Raw genomic sequence first — 12,317 nt, 5'->3', positions numbered from 1 at the left:
GCTGATAATAGGAAAAAATACAATTAAAATAAAATAAAGGAGCTTACGAAATGGCTTCTTCACGGTTCTCGCCCCATGAAAAACAGTGTCCAAACTGGGAATCTGCAAATTCGTGTAGGCCACCAGTCGCGCCCACACTGAAATAACCCCAGACGTTCTTACTGCTGCGGAAGTTCAGCTCCTGCACGGTGCCCGAACTGGGCTTGAACCCCTGTGAGTGAGTGAGTGTGAATCAGTGGTTTAAAAAACATGAACAGTACATACACAGTATTATGTTTCCTGGTTAATGAAGCTGAAGTCCACCTCATCTGGGTTCTCACTGGTGATCCGTGCAGCTATGACGTGGCCTCTCGGACGAGGGACGCAATCTGGAGACTCAAAGTTAATAATGGTGTCACCCCAGGGACTTTCTCCATAAAGCACACGTATGTCCTTAATTCTGTGAAGTGGGATGCCCATCGCAATCTGTGAGAGATTAAGCAAATATTTAGATGGGAGAATCTGATCAGCATCTGTAGGATCAATAAGAACAAATTTCTCATTTTGTTCCTTGGGTATAATTATGTGTCTGAGCCTCCTAACCGAGGTTTACCTGAAGTTGAGCAGCTGGCAAGTTTACATCTGCGATCATCTCTGTACAAGGATGTTCCACCTGCAGGCGAGGATTCAGCTCCAGAAAATGGAAACTTCCATCTTCAGAGTAGAGATATTCCACAGTACCTGCGCTCACATAGCCTACGATCTTGGCCAGTCGCACAGCACACTAGGCCACAAAGCAAATAATGAGGAGACAATATGTCTCTAAGAGCAGACGTTATGGTGTTAGCGTTAGAATACAAAGACATAAACTTACCCGCTCCATTTGCTCTAATGTTGAAGCGGGAGCTATGGTGGCAGGAGCCTCTTCGATGATCTTCTGGTGCCTCCTCTGGATGGAGCAGTCTCGTCCAAAAAGAGAGATGGCATTTCCATACATGTCCCCCAGAATCTGGACCTCCAGGTGTCTCGCACGCTGAGCCAGCTGCATGATGAAGATGGGTGAGCCGGGCACCTCCGTCTGGACCTGCACTCAGAATAACACATGAAGTGTAAAGTCTTCTTGTTCCTCGACAATCACAGCCTATCCAATCACAGTTTATATAGTATAGAGCTGTAATCTGGAAGTCTATCAAACTGAGTACTGTGCCATTTTATTTTATTTTGTGACCATGCAAATTAACAATTGAGTGTGGACATCCCGGCTACTAAGAAAATGAAAAGAAACTGGGTAAATTAGACATTAGTTTGTAAAACGTAACTGCACAAACCTGTCTAAAGAAACCTGGGAAATCATCAGAGCACTCAACTTTCCGAATACCCTTTCCACCTCCACCCTCAGAGGCCTTGATTACAACTGGATAACCAATTTTCTCAGCTTCCTGAAGAGAAAAGAAAAATACGCACCAGACATAACTTATAACCGAAAGTATGTACTAAAGATTTCGATTAAAACAAATTAATTTGTAGATATTAATATTGTTGATTTGTTACTATACTTACCGCTATCCCCTCGTCTACATCGTGAACACAGCCCTGTTTGTAGACCTCTGGAGGAACATTGATGACATTGCCCTCTCTTTGGTCCTCTTCAGCCCAGTCCAGTCTCAGATCTGGAGCACAAGCACACACTAGGTAAGAACAAAGTGGTCCCAACTGAGTATGTACTACATAATAGAGTCTACGCCATGTGCAAAATAGCACATTACAAGTTTAATGCATGTAACAGTCATGCAACCCACTGTTTTTGTTTTTTTAAACAATCAGTTCTTTGAGGTTTGTGGGCATTCGTTCACATTTTTCCTTTAAGGAATCGCCACAGTATATCAGTTGGGCTAAGGTCTGGACTTTGACTCTGACTCTGGTATACAAAGTAGTTCATGACAGACTGAGTGACGGCAATGTGCACAGGTCTGTGCCACCACTGTGCTTTACAGTTATTATTAGGTGTTTATGCCGATATGCTGTGTTTGGATTTCACCAATCACAACGCGCTGCATCAGGGTCAAACATCTCCACTTTGGTCTCGTCTGTCCGAAGGACATTTTGTTTGTTCGGTAGCAACTCTGCAAACCTATGCCGTGCTGCCACGTTTTGTTTTTTTTCCTGGTAACTCTTTCAGGCAGGCCATACCTGTTCAGTCTTTTTCTACTTCCACTGTCAAGAACTTTAACATTTAACGTGCCAACTGAGGCCTGTGGAGTTTGTGTAACTACATCTTAATCTGGTGCGCAATCAAATTTCAGTCTACTCCAGGGAAGATTGAACAATGTTTTGAATGTTTTCTACTTATGATTAATCACTGTAAAATGATGGACTTTAACTTGTGTGAAAACTGATTTATAACCACTCTCAGATTTATGGGCAACAACAATCGCTTCTCTGAGATCATTGCTGATCTCTTTACTCCTCAGCATTGTGTTGCTGAACTTCTGCTTTTGTAAAGATGTTCATATCTGCTGATGACCAGTTAATCAAGCACATTCAATTAGCAGCACCCGGCTACTACTTACCATCTTAATTCCTATTGAAGCAGTAAAGGTGTACATAGCTTTCACAGGACTGCATAGAGCACAGTGATAACTCTCTCACACCTGCTTAGAGCTGCTTTGTTTATGGCGGAGTTAGTGCAGAGAGGAAAAGCATCACCTGATCCACTCCATGGTAGTGTGGGAATGTCGGCACTCTGGGCCACAATGGAAGAAGCCACTTTATCCCCCAAAGCCCACATGGCTTTACTGGATGGCCCTGAGAGAAACAGCAGAGGTCAATTTATCATGAGAAGCAGCACAAAGCTTTCTAACTAAATGAAAGTAATAAAATGAAAGAAACTGCTCTTTTACCCAAAAATGAAATGCCCGCTTTACTCAGGAGCTCAGGCAGTTTGGGATTTTCAGATGCATGACCCCAACCAGCCCAGACAGCCTGTAAAGAGCAATGTGCACAGAAACAGACTGTTGTTTATTTACAGGCAGAGAAAGTAACAACTGAATACAGCACGGTGGGCCCGTGCTAAAAAGAACCGCTGTTTAAATAAACGGTGAGTAGCACCTCCACTTGAATCCTTTTTGCAATGTCAACTATCAGCTCCACGTTGGCATAGTTGTTATTGTTGGTGCCACCGGGTACAGGCACATAGTGGTCGGCCATTTTAATGTATTCTGCAGGGAAACAGGCAGCAAGGCTCAGAGCTTACTCACAGTAAGAAAAGCATTTCTACTGGCTCATCACATACGTTTTAGGCGATGACTGATAACAATTACCTGCATTAGCTTTTAAGTCTTCAGGGGTTACCATGACAACAAAGCGGATGGTCCTCTCATTGCGAAACATTTCATAGGACCAGCGGCGGATAGAGCGCATACATTTGACTGCAGCGATGCCATTATTAGCGATCAGCACCTGTAAGAGGACCCAACATAAATATCGCTCAGAAAAATGTAGATAAATTAGAAATTCAAGAAGGGTTTCGTTCTTACTTTTTCTATGACACGGCTGCCACCGAATCTTGTGACAAACTCTGCAGGAGAGGCCACGGTAAAGTCCCTGTGCAGATCCATCTTTCTGTGTTCACGTCCTTTTTTCACCAAGTGAGGACCAGACATGCTAGGCCTGCATTGGAAAGTTCACAGTTAGTCTTGACCCCTCCAAAAAGTGAACTGCATGAAGACAACAAGCAACTGAATTTAAACTGAAAATCAAAACCCAAAATCTAGAATCAGTCTCTCTGCAACAAGCAAGGGCAGCCTGTGGAGCAGCCCAGTTTTTATACCCTTAAATCCAAGAGTCTGCGCACAAAACAGTGTAACCTGAACACAGTAATAGCTGCAGATGTTGCATTGAATCTACCACTCTTGACAGCCCCTTTTATCAGATGTTCACCACAGCTAAGCCAATAAATGTACATGTGTTGTCATCATGGTGTAATCATGCACACTTTACCTTTAGTCCAATTTCCTGCTCATTATATACACACAGCATAATTCCCATCGCCTGGATGACTGAGAACCTACCTACAGTGACATGTTAAAGTGTAGTGTGCTTAAAATGTTTGTTTGTTTGTTTTCCTTTATACCCCATGAACAGTAGTGAAAACACCCCAGATGACTACAATCTGGAACAGTACTGGAGAGACGAAGCACCGTTCTTCTAAAAACTGCCCTTTATTTGGCGTTTTGATTTTGGCAGTGCACCGTCTCACATGTCAGAGCAGCGCAGACGTACAGCTGGAGGTAATGACTCAGAATAATCAGTCATTCATAAATAAATAGTCAAATCAAACACAGAATCTTGACAATCTTAGCTAATAAACATTGTGTAATTTGTTGAAAACAAAATGTCTTAAGGGTCAGTGGAAACCAAAATCATCAATCTTGAGGCCCGGCTTCAAAAATCAGAGTTAAGAGAACAGTTAAGTTGTTTTTTGTAGCGGTATATGTATATATGAGTCATTTTGAACAAGTGCAGCCGTGGACCCTTCACCTCTGCCCACAGACTACCATGCAGTAGTGGTGTAAGGACAATGAAATGTTTGTCTCTGTTATCATTTTTCACATAACAATAATAAATCAACTACAGATAAATACGAAATAAATGCAAATAAGTTAAACTGAGCTGTACTTATTTTAAGTGATATCACACCACATCAATCCCACCACACACACACACACACACACCGAGCAACGATAAGAAACAGGCGAAGCTTTTTCCCATGTTTGGAAATACATAACTGGACTGCACAGCACCAGAACATTTGAACATTTCACGCACATACCATCGTTATCGTCATCTGTCCGCCGGGGTGCCGTTCAGTCCGGGGTTTCGCTGTTTCTTTTTAAACCACCCCCGGGGAGAGACGCCCTTGCCCCATCAGTGAAGCCACACAGTAAAGCTGCAGCGCAGCAGCAGTTTGTGCGCCTGTGCTGATACGTGAACTTTACACTTCACTCCTGTTCACTCAGGGAAATACAGTCTGTTAGTGTGCTGCTTTCTGATAACGCTTTCCATTTCGGTATCAACCACTTGCTGACTTTTTTTCCGGGACAAGAGGGTTTAGTTTAACCCGATACGCCTACTGCGTTGCACAAACTGATAATCTAATCATAACCACGACTTGGGGATTAGTAGAAAAATCGGTGGCTTGTCGCAGTGACAGGCTTGCGGCAATAATGACTGCTTGATTATTACCGTTTCCTTATATGCGTGCAGCTGTGCACAGCCCGTAAACTACAGCGGCCCTTCCTGTTCACAAACGAGCCTACAAAAGGTGCTGCAGCGGCACTAGTTTCAACAAAGAGTAACTACTAGTTCTGTGTTTAGTTTCCACATACCAAAGTATCACATTACCGAAAACTGCAGCAGCCCTCTGCATTATCGGACTTACCTGTGGAGATATGGGAATAAGCTGATACTCGGGTAGTCGTTTCCCTCCATGATACATCGCGCTGTGTTACTACTAGGATAAAAAAAGAGTTTTTAAAACCTAAAAGCAAAACAAAGGAGACTTCCACAAAGTGCTTCCTCTTGTCCGCTTCCTCCCTTCTCCCCTCCCACATGTGCAGCCGCATATCTGCAAGTAAAGTCCCCTGAGCCAAAGCGCTGGCTGCTCTTTGGAAACAAAGCGAGCAGTGCTCCACTAAATCCATTATTGGAAATGTTTATTATTGGGCATCAAAGGGCTAAAAACGGTCGCGCACGACACGAGCAGACTGATTTTGTGTGTTTGTTTGTTTGTTTGTTTGTTTTTAAGTGCAGTAACAACAAAGTATAAGAAGACGCTTCGAAACATCTCACTTTTCTCTTCTTCGCCATGTAAACCACAATATACCCACTAACACGCATAAATCCAGGCCGATGGAGCTCTAGTAGCTTTTTCTTGGCTCAAGTGTTTTCCATCTAACGTTCATACACATTCACGCCCCAGTGGGCGCATCAGAGAATAACTTAACCAAAGATATTTAGCATTGACTCGTCTACCTGTTGAGCTACAGCCAGTCTAATAAATATCCATGTATAAAAACAATAAATACATGGATAAATAAACAAAACAGTTTTCTAATTGAACAAAAATAACAAAATCTTTGTCAGCTAGTGGCTATCTCATGTCTAGAACTTATGGATATTAATCAAGAAACGGTTTCTAACTTTGAGATTTGCTGCAGCTTGTGTACTCTTCAAACTCCTGGGTTGGCTTCAGGGTATGTTTTGGGTCATTGCCTATCTGTGCTGTGAACATGAAGTTCAGTGGCATTCATAGCCACCCATTTACACACCTTTTATTTATTACTCACACTCACACTCCAGTGGTGATGGATAGATTCTAATTTGGGGTTCAGTGTCTTGCCCAACCACACGCAGGGGCTGAAAGGAGGCAGAGATTGAACCACCGACCTTCCAATTGGAAAATGACTTTCTCTATTTCCTGAGCCGCATTTTTCTGGCTTCCGTATTTTTCCCCATCCCTCTGATATTTATACTGATTAATCTGTGCAAGGAATAATCATCCAGAGACTGAAGATATTTGGCAAAGATTAATCTGACCTTTCTATTCACCTGGCGGATGTATGGTTTGCACCCTATGGTGGGTCTCTACATCTCTGTTTGCTCAAGTCTTCTTCTGAAAGTAGACTTGAATAAGTATCACTTGGATGCCTTTTAGAGAGTCTTCTTGATTCGTTTGGATGGAAAGGATCCTGTGAGCCTCCACCACCGCCACTGGTGTCATGTTTAACCTGCAGAGTTCACCAGAGCCTCCTTATTTTGTCAGAATGCAGCTTAATGATCCCGCTCTTTTCTCTTGCATGTTTTACATGCACTGAATGTTCCTTTGACCACATGTTGTGGCTCCAAGGAAAAAGAAAATAAAGAAAATAAAACAAATACTGACCTTTTAACTGGTTCATTTATGAAAAATGAGGAAATAGCAGGCACCGGCCACGCTTTTGAGGTCATTTTCCAATTTCGAAAGAGAGGAGGCTACAGATTAGACATCTTTGACAGTTAAACCCTTCATTTAATATGCATATGAATACCCTCAAACTGAAGCTGAGGGTCTGCAGTTTAAGCCCATGTTTATTATAGAGTATAAGAGTAACCCGAATATGCTTTTGGTAAATAGTTATAATAAAAAACTGTTTAAACAGCAAATAAAGAAAGAAAGAAAATTAATAATAAAAAGAAGAATATTTAAACTACAATAAAGACCATAAGTCAATTCAGCTACTCGTGTCAAGCTAGTTACTTACCTGTGTGCACTGAAGGAATCCTTGTACCCTCCATGATATCACAAACCACCCGTTGGTATGAAAGTAATTCTTAATTCACCGATATCGCAGAGGAACAAGAAGAAAACTAACATTTGTTGACAATTTCAAAGCGCTTGCTGTGCTCTGACCTCGACTAACGCCACCACCGCTTGTCAAAGTCATTGGCTGAGGCTCTTGTTCCATTAATAGAGCCAAGATATTTGGCATGTGACAATAACACAGGTCAGCTCGTGCAGCTTGTGGAGACAGGGCATGAAGGAGCGCGCTACTGCTAAGTGTATAAATGGTGTACGTGAACAGCTTGTTTGTTTATAACATGACAGAGCAGTAAAAACACGCCCCAACCTATATAGCTGACATTCATTTACTTAAAGCCCTTACTTGATGACCGTTGAGCTGGGCTGTGGTACTACAGAAGGCGCCTGTGGAGGGGAAGATTTGATGGTGGAGGTCGGTGGCTGAGATGCACCGCTTGGAGGTTTCGTGACCAGAGGTTCTTCATCCGAAGAGTTATCCTCTGATGCTCCAAGAATAAACTTCAGGCGCTCCCTCGCCTTAGGTCCTGAGCTCAGCATTGGTGGGACGCTCTTAGAAGGTTTCTGGGTGGTCGGCGGCACCGTTGGTTGTTTTGAATTTGCCTCCATGGAGCCCTGCAGAGCATCAGAGTCCACTATTCTGCCATAAAGACCCGCAGATGCACTGGCAGCCTGAGGCACGTTATGTTCAGCATGTTGTGAGGCAGCTGCAACTGTTGACAGAGGATCCATGCCTGCATCAGGGCTGCGTGCAGTGGGCACGTCCTCCTCGGCTGCAGAAGGAAGTTCCTCCCCTTTCACGGGCATTGTTACGGTCTTACTATTTATCCTCCACAGCAGCAGAACCCACAGAATAAATCCCCAAAGTGCAAACTCCAGCATTCACAGACATCCTCCTGAAACTGCAACAGGAACAAGGCGGATGTCAAAACTAATTCGAGAGCACAGAAACATTTTTTCATCAAATGTGAGCCAAGTTAACAGTATACCAACTGTCTTTTTGACACTTGGAATGGATTTTCTGTAAGTGCATTAAAAACTGGAGTCTGAACTATGAATGTGAAAAATAGTTTAGTGTCAGACACCACCTGGTGGCTGAAAGCTGCAGCTGTAGTTTTGGTCTAAAACACAAAAGGGTCATTCCATCTCAAATCATCTCATTTCTTGATCATGATCCATCTTTGAGTTGCCCGAAATCTTGGACATGTATGATAATTGCCTGTGAATTCCTATCCTAGATTTTTTTTAAAGCCCATTTTTCAGGCCTTGTTTGGCCCCACACTGTAATTAAAGCCTTCAGTGAAGTCCCATATTTGAATATACATTAATAAAACGAACTTAACTCTGCAAAAGACAACTAAAGACAATGTCTGAATGGTCTATAGCTGTATTTGACAATAATGAAAAATAAAATATGTAAATTCTGGAGTTTCCAGGTGGTACATTAACTCTATCTGAGAGAATAATTTTGATAAATATGTGCAGGATTTTAATTATCAAAAACCACGTGCACTTTGTCCTGGATGAGTCTGATAATTCATGTTAAGAATAAAATTTATTAAGATGCATTAAAAAGACAAGTACTGATATAATCTTCTCTGAACATGCAAATAAATGTAGCAAATCAATTAAGATTCATTAAGGAGGAATGAAAAATTAATTCTCAGTTCTTATGAAACATTGTTGCATTTTTTTAAAGGGCTGCTTTCATGTTTTAGTTTTTAGTTTTTTTCCCAATTTTTCAGTGTAACTTTCCCAAATTACAGATCCTGACTAATTTTTAATGGTAGGAAAGGCCACTATCAGGGTATAAAGGTTTGTGATACATAATGCAAAATTTTGAATTTGCAAATGTTTTTTGGAAAATATGGTCAAGTAAAAGGTGATTTGAGATGAAATGACCCCAAAGAAATATGGAAAAAAAGACATTTCTAGATTTTTAAAATGGGATAGACTGTTTTAACTTGGCATTTTAGGGCAAATGATGACTATAACAACAACTAGAAAACAATGAAGTAATTGCTTTTTTCCAGCCATTATTATGTTTTAATTGGTCAACTGTTCATATACTTAATGTTTAAGACTATTTTTTAAAAGATCACTATTAAATATCTGTCTTTCTCCTTCTTGGAAAAAGCACAATTCTTTTGATGTCCAAACTTAATGAATCCCCATAAAAAATGAACTCCTCTTTAAAGCATATTAAAATACATCATGACTATAATCAAAGGAGCTTGCAAAGAAAAGCGTCTGGACTTCTTTAAGTTACTTGAAGACGTTTCACCTCTCATCCGAGAAGCTTCTTCAGACGCAACAACATTGTCATCCCCTATGTAGCCGGTGTATCAGAAAAACTTAGGAGAGTTTTCTCCAAGCATGACATCCCGGTGCATTTCAGACCCAGCAACACGCTCAGACAAAAACTGGTTCACCCGAAAGACAAAACGCCAAAACACAGACTTAACAATGTGGTGTATGCTGTACAGTGCAGCGAGGAATGCCCAGACCTCTACATTGGAGAGACCAAACAGCCACTTCACAAGCGCATGGCACAACACAGAAGAGCCACCTCCACAGGACAAGACTCAGCAGTCCATCTGCATCTTAAGGATAAAGGACACTCTTTCGAGGATGCCAATGTTCACATTTTGGACAGAGAGGACAGATGGTTTGAAAGAGGAGTGAAAGAAGCCATCTATGTCCACTGTGAGCGACCATCTTTGAACAGAGGCGGGGGTTTACGACACCAACTCTCTGCCATCTATAATCCAGTTTTGAGATCCCTTCCCAGACGCCTTAACGCCCACTCACATCCTGGGCCATCTGACCTCAGGAATTCGCATGATAAGGTGGGGCCAGGTTTCACAATGAACACACCCGAAACTCTGGCTGATTGGGACCCACACCCAGTTTCACACCTTGGCTCAGGCGATTAGAGGATCATCAGGGGGTCCTTTTGTCCCTCTGTGGGGGGATACTCCCACTAGGTTTATATCTGGGACTCTCCACCATTTGACCTTAGAACTGAAGAAGCTTCTCGGATGAGAGGTGAAACGTCTTCAAGTAACTTAAAGAAGTCCAGACGCTTTTCTTTGCAAGCTCCTTTGACTACGATGACCTGGATGACTGAGAACCTTCACAGACATCATGACTATAAGAAAAACTGAAATACTAAGTAGTGTTTGTCTCCGTGTACTGTTTAAGTTACTGATTTGAAGGTCAGGGGTCAGATACTCTCTCAGGACATATATTATTTCATATAAGAAAATTATTCAGTAAATTCAGTCAAACAGAAGCAAGAGAAGTAATTACGATCTACACAGTCACGTGTATACTTTAGGTGACTAAGTCCTATGTATACACACATGAGTGTGTTATCTATGACAGCTGGACCTGGCTGCAGGCTACATTTCCCAGCGAGTCCTGTAAACAGCCTGCCTGTAACAGCTGACATGGAGAGCATGCGCTGCTTCATGTGGGGTAAAGGTCAGCACTGAGGGAATGAAAGGAAGGGAAGTTCAGGTGAAGGAGGATGGAAAGAAAAAAAACATCCATAAAAAACAGCAGCAATAGCAGGAACACTTGAACACATCCAAATACAGAATATACATTACACACGTGTTCCCATTGAAAGATATCATTGTTTTTTTGTTTTGTTTTTTAAATCAACAACAATTATAAGGATTTATTAGCATTCATTTTGTATAACAGAAGCACAAAATTTGTGAATTTATCCTTTGGAGCAAATTTAAAGCTGACATTAAAAAAAAAAAAGGAAAAGGCTAAACCGTCACTTTCCTCAAGAAACAACAAGATCTGAAGCAATGTATTTATGAAATACCTTTACTTTTTATCTGTATTTTTCTAAAAATATATCCTGATACCATATAGCAGATGAATGATTTATTTCTCTTGTGCTTTTCTTTAAAGAACAGGTTTATTCTCACAGGACTTGCTGTTCTAAATAAAAGTTAAGCACATAACAATTTTTATAGGAGTGTCACTTTTAAAAAGGTTATTAATGCATCCAACTTCTGGCGTGAACGTTTTACCTCGTAAACATACAAATATCTGTGAACTCTAACAGAAAAGTTGAACTAAGCACAACAACAACTGATTCTGCCTGACATAAAAGTTAAATCAGCGCACTGATCTGATCTTTTCCAGAGTTCAGTCTGGAGAAAAACGAGACTGTCTTTTAAATTAAAGTTAACGCGTAAATCAAAACATGCCATTTTCACTCACCTGCACAAACTCAGAAACCGGGCAGCTCTGCTCCCGGGTTGTTGATGGCGTTGTTTCGCACAGCCAGAGAGCTACAGTACCAGGCTAACCGATTTAAACCCACTGATTATTTCCCACACCTCCACACCACTCGGAACTTATCACGTATCATGAATTAAAACACATCCGTCATTATCTTATTAATGTGACAAAGACCCGAGAATCCCTCCAAACTCTACCGCTGCCAATGTCTTTATGATTATAGACAGTGCCTCGCCAGCAGCTTCAAATGTCAAAGTCACCTACCACTACCTCCACTGCTCAGCGGATTGTGCGTGGGGAGGGGGTCCCTCCCAGAGGTAAGGGTTCCTCCAAAGATCGTGTATACTCAAGATGTTCCTGCTCGATAGAAAAGCAGTAAGCATCTATATTTCCGATCAGCGGAAAAATGTTTGGTTCCTCGGTCTTCTGTTGAGTTCATGAACAATGGGGAAAAGGTGTACTTGAACTTTAAGACCGTTCAGCTCATATTAAAATCAATGTATCAACAAGCACCTTTTTTTTTTCAAATTAATGGAATTTGATTGATATAATGCCCACCTTTGTTTTCATTTCCTGTTAATTCTGTATTATGTGTGTGATGAACTTTTCCAGTTGTCATTCTCCCAAACTGACTCCAAGAGCACGCAGAACAGTTAAGGTCAGTGATCATGATTCAATAATAAGAAAGAGACTAGGCAAAAATGGCACCCATGAG

At 41.5% G+C, this 12,317-nt stretch overlaps 1 protein-coding gene across 4 annotated transcripts in view; it reads right to left on the bottom strand.

Moving 5' to 3' along the window:
* Positions 1 to 11,890, bottom strand: part of acacb (acetyl-CoA carboxylase beta) — a 28,193-nt gene extending 16,303 nt beyond the window's left edge. For 2 of the 4 annotated variants that reach the window (XM_084945363.1, XM_084945364.1), the window contains exons 1-13: positions 11,582 to 11,890; positions 7,683 to 8,238; positions 3,516 to 3,648; positions 3,300 to 3,438; positions 3,088 to 3,197; positions 2,880 to 2,961; positions 2,686 to 2,784; positions 1,540 to 1,649; positions 1,308 to 1,418; positions 854 to 1,063; positions 593 to 763; positions 304 to 465; positions 48 to 211 (exon numbers count right to left, since the gene is read on the bottom strand). In XM_084945363.1, the coding sequence (XP_084801489.1) occupies positions 48 to 211; positions 304 to 465; positions 593 to 763; positions 854 to 1,063; positions 1,308 to 1,418; positions 1,540 to 1,649; positions 2,686 to 2,784; positions 2,880 to 2,961; positions 3,088 to 3,197; positions 3,300 to 3,438; positions 3,516 to 3,648; positions 7,683 to 8,218 (2,027 nt within the window). In that variant the 5' untranslated portion in view covers positions 8,219 to 8,238; positions 11,582 to 11,890. The other 2 variants (XM_084945365.1, XM_084945366.1) reach the window with 2 other exon arrangements.
* Between the last annotated feature and the right edge of the window lie 427 nt (positions 11,891 to 12,317).

Source organism: Perissodus microlepis, chromosome 12 (assembly GCF_051167445.1).
Source record: "Perissodus microlepis isolate ML-2025 ecotype Zambia chromosome 12, ASM5116744v1, whole genome shotgun sequence".
NCBI lineage: Eukaryota > Metazoa > Chordata > Actinopteri > Cichliformes > Cichlidae > Perissodus > Perissodus microlepis.
The sequence above is the reverse complement of the archived record's forward strand: the minus strand, read 5'-3'. Positions and strand labels throughout refer to the sequence as shown.